This window comes from Hippocampus guttulatus, chromosome 3 (genome assembly GCF_054856545.1).
Source record: "Hippocampus guttulatus isolate MCC_2025c chromosome 3, RoL_Hgut_1.0, whole genome shotgun sequence".
In the NCBI taxonomy this organism is placed as follows: Eukaryota; Metazoa; Chordata; class Actinopteri; order Syngnathiformes; family Syngnathidae; genus Hippocampus; species Hippocampus guttulatus.
In genome coordinates, this window is record NC_141263.1 from 24513341 (window position 1) to 24526653 (window position 13313).

Consider the following 13313-nt stretch of genomic DNA (forward strand, 5'->3'; position numbering starts at 1 on the left):
TCAAGTGAAATCCCAGTCCCCAATTGGCATTTAATACCTTCCGTTGTGTTTTTTGCATTTTGAAAGATTTGTATGAGTTTGCCATCCCCGAAAACCTGCCCATTGGGCAGATGGGAGGCAAGGTAAAGGCCAACGACCGGGACGTCGGTGACAATGCCAAGTCCACGTACAACATCATCGAGGGTGACGAGCAAGGTGTGTTCGAGATCGTCACAGACCCGCAGACGCAAGAAGGGATTCTGCGACTCAAAAAGGTAAGTTGCAGCCCAATGTGCTTGCCGCCTAAAGGGTTAAAAAAATGTTTTAAAAAAAGATGGCCATGGAAAGATAAGATACATCCACATTGTGGAAAAGTCCTCCATTATTCTGGCTTTGTAACACAAGCACAATTGAAATTAGGTGGATGTCATGTCACAAGTTTCCAAGAATGGACTTGAAAAGAATGTCTGCCATTTTGGTTTAAAATAGCCATTTACGTTGGAAAGCTGTTCGTTGTCAGCAAAATGAATTATGTAAAATCGGGACTTTGAACGTTATCGGAGTAGAAACTGTGTAAATGGCGTACGTCAAAAAGAGGTTCAACTGTGCTAGTTTATATCACAGAGCGTTTTATATGAGTCACACTTGCTTAAGGTAGGTTGAGAGCAGTGCTGAAGGCTGAAAGATGTAGACCGAACAAAGCCCCTTACCTTCCCACAAAAGTTTGACGATCATATCAAGGATTCGCGGTGAAAAAAACTGTTCATTGCTGCTTGCAGCTTTATATTCCTTCATTCCACAAGCTTCATTATATTTGTTGTGAGGTGAATCCACATTATCCCAAGGATATGTGCTGCCACTTAGTTATGAGTGTGAACAATGTTGAGCACAATGTGTAGGAGGTGTGCAGTGCGCAAGAACTCAGGCAATCCGCCGGGACAACAAATAACATCAGTCAGAAAAACGCCAACTGTTGACAAAGCAAATGTCACAAGCATGTTTGTCTTTTTTTTTTTCTGAGGCAACTCGCACTTCCTGTCTGAGTGGGCGTTTTCAGAAGTCACAGTTGTCTTGTTTGTCGGGTCGTTTATAAAGCCAAATAGGAAACTTCCGCTCCAAGCTTCAGACTCCAGCCTACGCTGCGGTATAACTCGAAACCTGACAGCTTTTAGACGTCGTGAAGCATCATGGTACTTGTTGTCCGGATAAGTCATGTTTGTGGCTTGAGCAATATGCAAACAATTCTATGTTTGTGATCACGTGGTGGCTCATCTCCAGTATAACGGTGAGAACAGCTGCCGCGGTAGTCGGAAGACCTTGCGTGTGGGCGGACAATGTGGAGTTTTGAAAATGCAGGCTCCGATGCCAGTGGTAGATAAGTTTAGTTGCCTACAATGGGAGGAAAAAGTATGCAAACCCTCTGGAAGAGCTTCCAATTCTAGATGAGTTGCGGAGATTTTCATTATACTGCAGTTATTTTTTTAAATCATATTTTGATTGTTTTTTTTAATGTTTAATTAGTTTTATAATCAGCTTTGTTAGTTTTTATTAGTTTGAGTTTTTTCTCTCCAAAATTCTCCATTTTAATTTGGTTTTTACAAAGTATTAGTTTTAGTTTAAAAAAATGTGAATTTTTTGTTTGTAAGAGTAAGAAAAAAATAGTAAATATGGTGTCATCAAAATTCAACAAAAATATGATTTCAAAAGCATTTTAAAAACAACCATCCACAAATCAAATTCGAGTACTCTGTAACAGTCTGCAAACTATGAATTGCAAATAAGTCTTTCTACAGTTTGATGCATCACAGTGTCTAAACTAGATTGGTCTCACTTGGCATCACTTTTTGACAAGTTGCCAACTTCGAAGGCTTAAATCCTCATTGAGACATATTCAACCCTGTTGTTAATTGTATGATATTATTTCATATCTTAGGCAAAAAGAAAAAGAAGACTTGTTATCAATCGCGTCACGTTTCCGGCTGAGTGCGACTGTCGCCGAGGAGCGCCGTCATCTGGCGGCGCTGATTTACCGGTTGCCGCCAGATGACGTTGCATCTACGCAGTAAGGACGAACAAATCGTAAACGACTCTGCCACCTTCTCTCTTCCGGCTAACGGCTTTTTTGTTATACCGAAACAAATTTAAGTCAAGTCAAGTCAACAGTATTTATAGAGCACTTTCAAACAGCCATCGCTGCATACAAAGTGCTGTACATGGAGCAATTTAACATGCACAATAAACAGTAAGACAAATCGGTAATAAAGGCGGTAGAAAGCACCAAACAGTAAAACCAAGAACAAATCTAAGTCATGCTGAGTCGAATGCCAAAGAATACAAGTGAGTTTTGAGGAGGGTTTTGAAGATGGGCAGCGAGGAGGCTTGCCGAATGTTCAGTGGGAGGTCATTCCAGAGAGAGGGACCAGCAACAGAAAAGGCTCCATCCCCTCTGAGCCTCAGTTTAGTTCTTGGTACTTCTAATAAGGTCTGGTCCACAGACCTGAGGCGCCGGGCAGGTGTGTAGGGGCGGATGAGCTCAGAGAGGTAAGGTGGCGCGAGATTATTCAGAGATTTGAAAACAAATAAGAGGATCTTGAAAATAACTCTAAAATGAATGGGGAGCCAGTGAAGGGATGCCAGAGTAGGAGTTATGCGCTCCCTCTTACGAGTACCAGTCAAGAGGCGAGCAGCGGCATTCTGGACCAGCTGAAGGCGCTTAATGGAGGACTGGCTGACTCCAAAGTAAAGGGCATTGCAGTAATCGAGCCGGGATGTGACAAAGGCATGAATTACTGTCTCAAAGTGTTCATGTGAGAGGAGAGGTTTTATTTTGGCCAGCTGTCTAAGGTGAAAGAAGCTGGATTTAACAACGGCACCAATTTGCCGATCGAGTTTGAAATCACTGTCCAGTTTAAGGCCCAAGTTTGAGACTGTTGACTTAAGATAAGGAGACAGGGGGCCCAAGTCTACAGGATGGAATGTACAAGGGCCACTGGGACCAAACAATATCACCTCTGTCTTCTTTTCATTGAATCTAAAGATTAAGATCAACCCCAAGGCTCATGTATCTGATTTGTTGCCGAAGACGAAAATAAACAACATTTTTCCCATAATTACTTGGTTTTGGTTTGTTATGGAACTTTAAAATGTCGTTTCACCAGTTTCACCTTTTTTTTTCATTTGTTTTCATGAACTAAGTACTGAGATAAGTTGCTCATAAAATGTGTTCTGAATCACGAGAATAAACAAACTTGCCTAAATCGTTGCCGGAAAATGATGTACTTTCACATTTTTATTGCCTGAAAAGACGCAGGATCGATCTGACTTTTAAGGGACCATATTAGAGTCCTTACAATCAACTTGTCCGAGTGCAGCGAAATGGCACCAAATGTGCTCAACAGACGGGCGGTGGTAAAATGCTGTCAAACGAGCCCCCTTAGTCAGTTTCAGCCATGTGTCACGGGCGTGACACCCCAAATTTAGCTCTGTTTTAAAGCTCACCATAAAAAATAAAAAAAAAGGACAGCCTGTCAAACGCCACAAGGTCCGAGCTTGACCAAATGTCTTGCACCGTATATTGAGCATGGTACTGCACAATACGATGATCCGCCCACCAGGATTAAATCCTTTTGTCTCAACTTGTTCATGGTCTCCGACCACATTGGAGCATATCACGCTGCTCTGCAGCGTGAATGCCCTCGGGGGAGGAAAGGGGTGACACTGATGCGAGGGGAAGTCGGCTTCTCCGTGAGCGCACTTCTGCTGGTCCAATGAAGAAGCACGGCGACAGAGCAAAAAGACTCCTGCTGACACATGCCATCCACAGTCTTTAAAGTGCCTTCTGGCGCTTGTTAAAATCCCCCTTTTTGCTGCGAGGTTACCATTCATCGATCAGACTTTTGGGGGTTGGAGGTGGTCTTCTGCCAACTGGTTTGAAGTAGAGTGGTGATTTTGAGAGGGTTATTTGCTTTTTGAGGCTTTCCAAAAAAAAAAACATTTTTATCGGCCCATCGAGGGATTTTAGTAGGATGCTGGGGCTTTCACCCCATGCAGCCTGCGCGGAACTTTGAAGTCTCTCCATTCTCTGCCAGTCCATCCAGATGTGATCCCCCGACTGGAAGGGACACATCAGGGTTGGATGTGGGAGTTAGACAATACACAAAAAAAAAGAAGCCAAAATTCACCTGCTGTTCCATTTTGAGTGAACACATGTTGACTCTTTTAGTTCAAAACTGAGGATAAACAAACACAATGTTACTTCTGGTCTCAAAACACAATACAGGCTCTTTCTCAGGAATCTACTCATTTATTTTATATGCCAGTTTATATACCAAGTGCTATACTATTTAGTCCGTTAAAATGACTTAACTCGTTCAGTACCAGCTGTTTTCAGACCCGTTTTAACCTTAAGTCTTGAAAAAAAGCTAGGGGGAAATATTTATTAAAAAATATATGCATATACACTATATACTGTATACTGTATATACAATATATATATATATATATATATATATATATATATATATGCATTTGGGAGTGAATGAGTTTTAAAGGAGAAGTCAAGTGTGTCAAGTTTGAAAAATGACATGACAGAGCCAACCGGCTCCGGTAACAACTGTCACAGCTCACCTGTTTGCGGGGTTTGGTCATGTGACATTGGTAATCCGAGCCCATAGGCAAGCAGGATTTTACTTTGGAATTTTATCCATGAGGTTCTTTTGGTTCCAAATCTTGTGCAACTCCAACACGGTGCCAGGCTGCAACACTTTTGGAGCTTTTAGTATATTTAGCTTCTGGTTGCGACATTTATTATGATACATAACTCATGGAATGAGATCCTCTCGCTTGACGTTAGCTGACACATTTTTGCATTTTGTTGAGAGTAAGTCAATATAACTACTCTATAACTCTGGTGTGTGTGTGTGTGTGCGTGTGTGCGCGTGTGTGTGACGGTATTGGAATTTACTGCTGAATACTCTAATGCCTCCACTCGACAGTAGTGAAGGTCAAACCCCACAAGAAACCATGCTAATGCTGTCCTTGAGATCCCCTGCTTTAAAAAAACAAAACATGATGTGCACTCACTGGTTGGAACAGAGGCTATCACACTTTAATCGCATTAGAGTGGGTTTTATTTTTGCAATAACAAACGACAACAACAGCACCTGTTGCAACCTGAGGGGCATTCCAACAAGTAGGTTACATGAAAACTCGGAGGAGGTTGACCCTGACATGGTGGAAAGTCGGATTGATCCATTTCAAAGAGCCGAAAAGTGTCATTGGGACTCAGTCTCCTTGGTAACAGATGCTGTGTGCCAAAATCTGACTTTCTTGCAATCTCCTCCCACCTGAAAAAAACAGGGCTTGTCCCTTCCATCGATATTTAGGCACAATTAATTTAGATGGCTGCGATAGGCTCTGGCATGCCTTCGACCCCAGTGAGGACAAGTGGCTTAGATAATGGATGGATGGATGGATGGATGGATGGATGGTAGGCGGGGGACACCCTGAACTGGTACACAGAGGCGAACAACCATCCGCGCTCACACTTAACCCTAGGGACCATTGAGAGTGTTCCATTAACCAACTACGCGTGTTTTTGGAGTGTGGGAGGAAACCGGAGTACCCAGAGAAAACCCACGCAGTCAACGGGTGAACAATGCAAATTCCGTACAGGAAGGCCGGAGCCAGAATCGAACCCTGCACCTCTGCACTGTGAGGCTGACACGCTAATCACTCGACCACCTGATGCATTCTGTTGAATGCTATTTTAATTCACAATAGCTACAGTATACACTGGGACGTGCAAAGTGTGAGTTTTTTTTTTTTTTTTTTACAATGCTTCCTGAATCGCCCATATTTGCATGTATTTTAGCCGCTTGAGACGACATGCTTCACTATTTCATGCACAGGTAGAGCCTACATATGCATTGATGTTATTTTAATTGTAGTAGTATGGTTTTAAAACAAGGCCGAGTGCCGGTTGCGGCAGGGCCACCATAACTTGTCTCATGGTGGAAGAATGGGCTCACATCAAAAAAGACTCAATGTTGGAGCCTGCATAGCGAGCATTAAATACAAAGAGCCAGCAGAAAGTCAGAGCGAGCTTCAAAAAACAAAACAAAACAAAACAAAACAAAACAAAACAAACATCAACCCCTACAAGGAACCTAGATGGAGAACCTGTTTATGTACGATCAGAGGAGAGTCAAAAAGCAGCTCGCCTGGAAACCTGGGCATAAAAAAGGAGAGAAAAGAGGGCATAATAAAAATCGAGAAAACAAAGCCAAAAGCAACAGCGAAAAATGAGCTGTACCTAATATTGTGAACCATGACAACTGACACTGATCTAGACGTCTGCGCTCCACCATTACCTCACCATAGTATGGTATAACAGTGATTTTTATTTTTTTTGGGTTTTCATACATATTTTAGTCAGCCACCTCGAAGGGTGGAAGCAATGTTTGACTCGGTCTCCAAAAGCTCACCTCTGTCGATTTCCATATAATCACTCTGACCATCCATGCACGGTCTCACACAGGCTGCTTTCCTCTCGCTAACCTTTGAATTAAAGTGTTATCCGCTGGCTGGGGGTCTCACTCTCTCTCTCCTTCTCTCACCACATATGGAGGGTTCAGAGGGGGAGAAAGATGAGGAGGCGGAGGAGGATGAAAGTGCTTCAAATAGCTCCTCAGACCGTGGAAGAACCAACCTCCAAGAGGCTTTGGGGGCTCCTGAAAACGTCCCCCGCACAGAGTGCAGCTCGGGTTCCGCCAGCTTGCAACTCCTTTCAACCCCAAAATGCATGCGGGGGCCAGTGTGACCCGCCACCAAAAATCAATATCACCCCCCGTGCACGTTGAGTCATAAAAAGCCAAAAAAAAGTGTTCATGGGTCAAAAATAATGAATAAAAAAATAAATCATGCGGATTTCCTAACACAAAGAAAATACCTTTTCTTTTTTTCTGTTTTAGTTTTCAAACAAGGTCGAATTTCATTAGATTATTAAATATAAATGATGGGCCTTCTGCAAAGGAATCAGCGCAGGCCACGCCACGGCGGCTGCAAAATCTCAACGACATGACAACGTGCCCCGGACAAAATATTTTGATCTCCCTTTGGAGAGTTTTCTTGATAACCTCCACAGAGTGCTTGTCGTTATCGATTTTGTGTTAGCCGGGCGGAGTACACTCCCGCTAATAATGTGATGTCAGCGAGTGCGTAAACAAAGAGATTCGGAGAGTAATTGCTCAGCCTGACAAAGAGTCATTTTCTGAAACGTAACATGACAAAGCCTGACGGACGCAAATGTGAATCAATTGTGTTCCTGCTGACAAAGCAATAATCATTAGCTAATTTTAAGTGACTATTACCCCAAAAGCAATGTTTGGGCACCACTTTTCGATAAAGGTACGACGTCCCATGTGAAAGGTGAATACCTAGGTAACTAATTAGCGTGATAAAGCTCTGACAAGCATCGTGTGTTTTTCCACAAGAAACTGCAAAAACTATGCCACGTTGAATAGTGTATGAGGAGTGTAAGCGGAGGAGGTAAAGGATCTCCTGTATTCAATACTGCAGTCCTAATTGACAGCAACGGCCAAAATTGACATTAGCATTTGTTTATTCTCATCATTTCTCATTTTAATTTTCACAGCTGATTTTTTTTTGGTTTCAATGAAACCTCAAGGAGGAGACCCACGGCAGTGAGAAATTGGCCGGGATGAGATGATGTGTGCTTGTTTATGTAATTTCTAGACGTTTAAGTTGCGATTCATTCAAAAAAAAAATCATGAATCTTCAAAATGCCACATTCAACACATCACATGCAACGGATTATGATATGATATTAACGGGAAATGAGTGTCTTCTGTGTTTATTTCTCTCAGACCAGTTTTATCCAAAGAAGCTAAAGCCCGTATGTATCTCAGTGAGCGGCGAATGCTTGCTAGTGTCAGCGATCGTGGCACATGTTGATAAAAATTATCTCTGATTACTTGGTTTGCAGCCCTTCAGTCGCACAGGACATAATTTTAGTCAGTAAGAGACTAAGTGCCATGAGAAAATTAAACTCTTGAGTCAAAGCAGAGATGGCGCTATGCTAACATTAGCTTGTGCGTTTATTTTCATCATTCCAATTTGCGCATCCTAAGGTGTTACTTTTGGGTCACCTAAAAAAAGTATTGCGGGAAACTGCAAAAATGACGTTGCCTTGAGCCCATCACATTGCGTGACACTTCCTGTTTTGTTTACTTGCAGGCGTTAGACTTTGAAAGCAGGAGGACGTACACACTCAAAGTGGAAGCCGCTAATGTGCAGTCGGACCCCGGCGGGGGGGTCGGGGGGCCCTTCAAGGACACAGCCACTGTCAAGATCGTCGTGGAGGACGCCGATGAGCCGCCCGTCTTCTCTAAACCCATCTACACGCTCGAGGTCAATGAGAATGCACCCGTCAACACCGTCATTGGCACGGTTGGCGCCAGGGACCCGGACTCCAGTGGCAGCCAAGTCAGGTAAGACATCGTGCTCTAAGACAGCCGATGAAAGCTAAGTGGAGCAGTTAAGTTCAAAGTTTGCAGTTCAACGTGTCCATTGTTTGGGAAAATTGGACCCTCAGAGGCATGCCTCTAATGCATAGACCCACAAAAAAGAGTGTCAAGAAGTCATGCCAGGGAAGCCACAGGAGGTCTGCCATTTTGGATCGGAGTGGCCGTTTTAGGGGCATTTTGATCATTTTCTTCAACAACAAACTTGAAAATCCAGCTTCTGAATGCAGTTTGAGTTGACAACATGGAATTTGGCAGTCATGTCTTTTTTAAGGAGCACCCCTCCCCCCCTCCATAAAAAGCCTGACTGTACACAGCAAGTCTGTCATTTTGATTTGAAAGGCGCATTTTAAAAATGTAGCCTGCAAAGCTAGTCTCACAAAGCTTTACTTTCAGTCAGAGGTATGATGGATGAAAATTGGCTCCCTAGCACCCCAACAGTGAAATCAACTTGCAACGGTTAATAACTCAAGAAACTCAAAAATGTTGGGGCACTCATAAGTCAAGATATCACCTTATCTTAGTAAATTTCCGAAATTTTATTTGACTGTGTACTTTTCAATGGAGCGACCGAATGACAGCCCCAATTTCCCCATCCCTTATCTTTGCAGTAACTTCCCAGAAGAGACACTTTTTTTTTTCCAGACACCGAGTTGTACTAATAAAATAAAGTTTGACACAGAGGCAATTAAACGTCTTCAATCGTGTGACCTTTCAGCAGGTACCACTGAAGAATCGCTCTCCTTTCCACAAATGAAGGGAACGGCGGCAAAAAAAAAAAAAAAAAAAGAAAGTCGATTATGAGTTGAAACTGCCGCAACTTCTCACCCATGACAACGGCAAGGGCACCTTGATGATAGCTTATACAGGCAATATCTCCCCCTCTTCCATTGGTCATGGCATTTCATTAATTCCCCTGGCGACTTTCTCCCTGGATGCGACACTCATCAGGTTGGGTGCGCTGTAATTGCGTGGCGGGCGAGCAGGCTGCCTTTCATAGATTGGCTGGAAAGAAAACACCATTGGACTTTTTCCTGTTCCGCATGCACGGGGGCCATCCTCATGTTTCGTGATGAGACAGCCAGGAGTGGAGGTTGCAGGATGTTACGCCCCTGGTAAAAAAAAATAAATGAATAAAAATAAACAAATACATACAGTAAATAATAGGAAATGGGAAGAAATAAATGACATATAATGGCATGTTTTGGGCCTGCCTTATTTTGTTGATGGCAGTTGAATCAATTAGCAATTTTCAAATCCACGCACAGATTCCCATCCAGGAAAAAAAAAATTATCTTATGCCCCACCCCCCTCCCCCTGATGTTCCCAACTTTGATTCGGGTCCCAACATGTTCTAAACACAAAGGCACTGAAAATAATAAATTAATAACATAAAAACAGTGTCGAGTCTCATGCTGAGTGGAAAGCCAAAGAATCAATGTTTTGAGACTAGTTTGAAAGATAAAACCACAAAGACCTTGAAATTGCAACATACGGCGTCAGGAATGAGACCGACAGAGTCACCGTATTCCGTAAACACCAAAATCCAAAATGGCCAACATGCCTTGCAGTGTGAACGCAGTCCAATTAAATATTACAATCAGACTGAGTCCTGTATTCGTTTTCCTGGCCTAAATTTGAATCATTAATTTTTTTTGTGTTTGTTTACAAATCAGTTAACAAAATAATCAGTCACTTTGTCATTTTCCGATTTTCGATTATTCATTGAAGGAATATACGGTACATTGTTTTGGGTTTTTTGAAACTTCACAAACAAAGTCTCCTGTGAAGCTATCACGTTGATGTAAACAAACTGAATTTATTTTTCGATAAGGCGAACATACATTTTTGTTAAAACTGGAGACGAGTTGTACTCCATTACGTGATGTATTTTCTTTTGGCGCAGTATTACGCCATCCCTCCAATGACAGTCATCTCTCAGCATGTTGACTATACTTGATTGACGTGGGGGTGATTTCACCTGCATGCCATTTTCCATCCACCACCGCCACACTGACCCCCTCAAACCCTTCAGAGAGGCTTTCAGTGCTGTGGCACCCAGGGGAAAAGCCACTGGAGGGGACTCTCACACACATGCCCTCAGCCTGGCTTAATGCATCCAAACAACAACGTTTCAGGTGCACTCCATGAAATCCCCCCACCCGCCACCCCACCCTTCATCCTCCTCTTCTGCCGCCATGCATCGCCCGCCGCCAAGGATGCGTTATTTCTACCTGAGTGATCACAAATAAGACGCAACGTGACATCTCGCCAGCTGCCTGACCCGATTTCGGGTTGGGGTTGAGCCGTGACTGCGCTCGATTCATAAATACGGCAGCTGTGACAAGCTCTGAAAAGATTTTATTTGACTTGAGAGAATCCCGAATATTTATTTGAGAGCGTGGGTTGACATGCCGCCTGTGGGACCCCCCACTGAGTTGAGAAGTTATTACATGGGCGATATCTTTGTGTGATATTTAAAGTATAACTTAAGAACGAACGGTGTCAGACTCGCTTTTGTTGACGTCAACAGAGGCAAAGATAAAGAAATTAAAAAAAACATGAGGGAAAGAGATGTGTGTTTTTCACCGGACAGTGACTGATGGTTTTCTGTTTGCATGTTGTCCCCATGCCTGCGTGGGTTTTCTCCGGGTACTCTGGTCTCCTCCCACATTCCAAAACCATGCATGGGAGGTTAATTGAACAGTCCAAATTGTTCCAAGGTGTGATTGTGAGCGTGAATGGTTTTTCGTCTGTGTGCCCTGCGATTGGCTGGCAACCAGTTCAGGGTGTACCCCGTCGACACTCATCGGGATAAGTGGCCCAGATAATGGCTGGTTGGATATTTTAGAGAGAGGAAGTGCAAATAAATAACTCGAGATAATAATTTTTATTTTGATTTGATATTTGATGAGAACAAAAAAAAAACCCCATTTTACTATTAATTTGATTTAATTTCAAAATTTAAAATAAAAACAGTTGGGCTGTTTGTTTTAATAAAATTTTAAGTCTTTTAATAAAAACAGTTGGGCTGTTTGTTTTAATAAAATGTTAAGTCTTTTAATAAAAACAGTTGGGCTGTTTGTTTTAATAAAATGTTAAGTCTTTTAATAAAAACAGTTGGGCTGTTGGTTTTAATAAAATTTTAAGTCTTTTAATTTGAATCATTAAAAAACCGAAAGGATAAGGCATTTTTTTGGTATTTTGCTTTCATGATTTTAAACACTAAAAATGAAAAAGTGCACTTTTTTGGGTTGTTATTGTTGTTTTTTGTCATAGTAGTTTTAATTTGATTTTTTGAAATAGAAAATAAAGTTGTGTTTTTTTTTCTCACAATGCACAAAGTTTCAAAGTGTTGCAAATGCATCTGTTGTTGTTGAACATTGATCTCGGCTGAAAACCAACGACGACAAAACAAAAGCTTCTTGGCGCAGGTGACAACATACTTCAAGATGCTTTCTGTGCTTTGACTGACGGCTGATTTGCAAGGGTTATTCACCGCTGAGACTTTTACGGCAACAAGGAGTGAAACGAAACAAACAACACGGGAAATCTGAGTTAGAATGTTCCTTTATATGATGATGAACCGCTAAAAGCGAGGTCACGCTTATATAGTACTGCCAAACCTTCCCGGTTCACGTCATCACACTTTGGGGGAAAAAAAAAGGCAAAGCGGGTTGCGATTTTATTTTTTATTTGCTTTTAATTCTTTCTCACAGCGAGCTGTCAGTTTGAGTGACAGCTGGCAGAACATTTCAGGCTGTGTGACTCGTCGCTCGGGCGTGAGGCTGTCAAGAAGCTGGAGAAAAGATTCTCCTGCAACTGCTGCGCTCCCAAGTGGTTTGCTGCTGTCGGCCTGTCTTGAAAGTGCTTTTGCAGGGGGCCAGGGAAAGGAAGAGAGGATTGGGGGCGGGGGGGGGGGGGGTGCAGTTTCATCGAAGGTCCTGGTGGACGTCTCTCCCTGCCTGGCGTCTCCAGGAGTTTCCACAATTTCATCAAAAAAAAAAAAATGGATATGTCACGGCTCGCTACGTCTCTCCAACAATTGGAATCTGGGCCACGGCTTTTATTTATTTCATTCTCTTTCCAAAGCAGCCTGCCAGGGTTCGGGTTTTAAAATAAGGTTTCAAATTGGGATTTGGAACCACGGTTTGGATTTCAATTCAAGTCAGGGTTTTAAGTTTAGGTTTAAAGCTTGCTTAATTGGATTTCAAGCCAATGTTAGGGTTGTTAAATCCAGTTTGGAGCCCGGGTTGAGGTTTCGAGTTGGGTGTCAGTCAAAGAATAGAATTTCAAAGTAGTCTTGCAAATCAAGGCTTTAAACCCCCAAAGCCCGTTTTAAGGTTTCAAAAGAAGGCTTTAATCAAGGCTTTGGGTTTGATATTTGTGTTTCAAGTCAAGCTTGAGGTTCCACGTTACAAGGGTTTAAACATTTTTGAAAATAGTTGTTTTTTTTTGCAAGTAAGACTTTAAGTTGGGACTTTGGGTTTAAAGCCACGGTTAGACTCGCAAGTGAAGGTTGGATTTTACAATTAGAGTTTGAGCCAATGTTGTGGTTTCAAAGTAAGGTTTCAATGAAGAGTCGGCGTTTCAAAAAAGCATTTTAGCGTATGGTTTCCAGAAAGTTGGGGCTGCAAATTACTTTTAAATTAGGGTTGTGGTTGTTAACCAGACTTACTGTTTCAAACTTGTATGCCCATGCTAAAAAAAATCGTTTTCAAATCTACATTTTTAGAAATAGAATCGATATATTAAATGGCTAACTTGCTCTTGAGAGAATGATCATCAATG

The 13313-nt window shown here is 42.2% G+C and overlaps 1 protein-coding gene across 3 annotated transcripts in view; it reads left to right on the top strand.

The window, feature by feature from the left end:
* The window catches only part of cdh8 (cadherin 8), a 108934-nt gene that overhangs the window by 81812 nt on the left and 13809 nt on the right, over window positions 1-13313 (top strand). For all 3 annotated transcript variants that reach the window (XM_086107612.1, XM_086107613.1, XM_086107614.1), the window contains exons 6-7: window positions 67-254; window positions 8236-8489. In XM_086107612.1, coding sequence (XP_085963738.1) covers window positions 67-254; window positions 8236-8489 — 442 coding nt within the window. The remainder of the gene's footprint in view (window positions 1-66; window positions 255-8235; window positions 8490-13313) is intronic.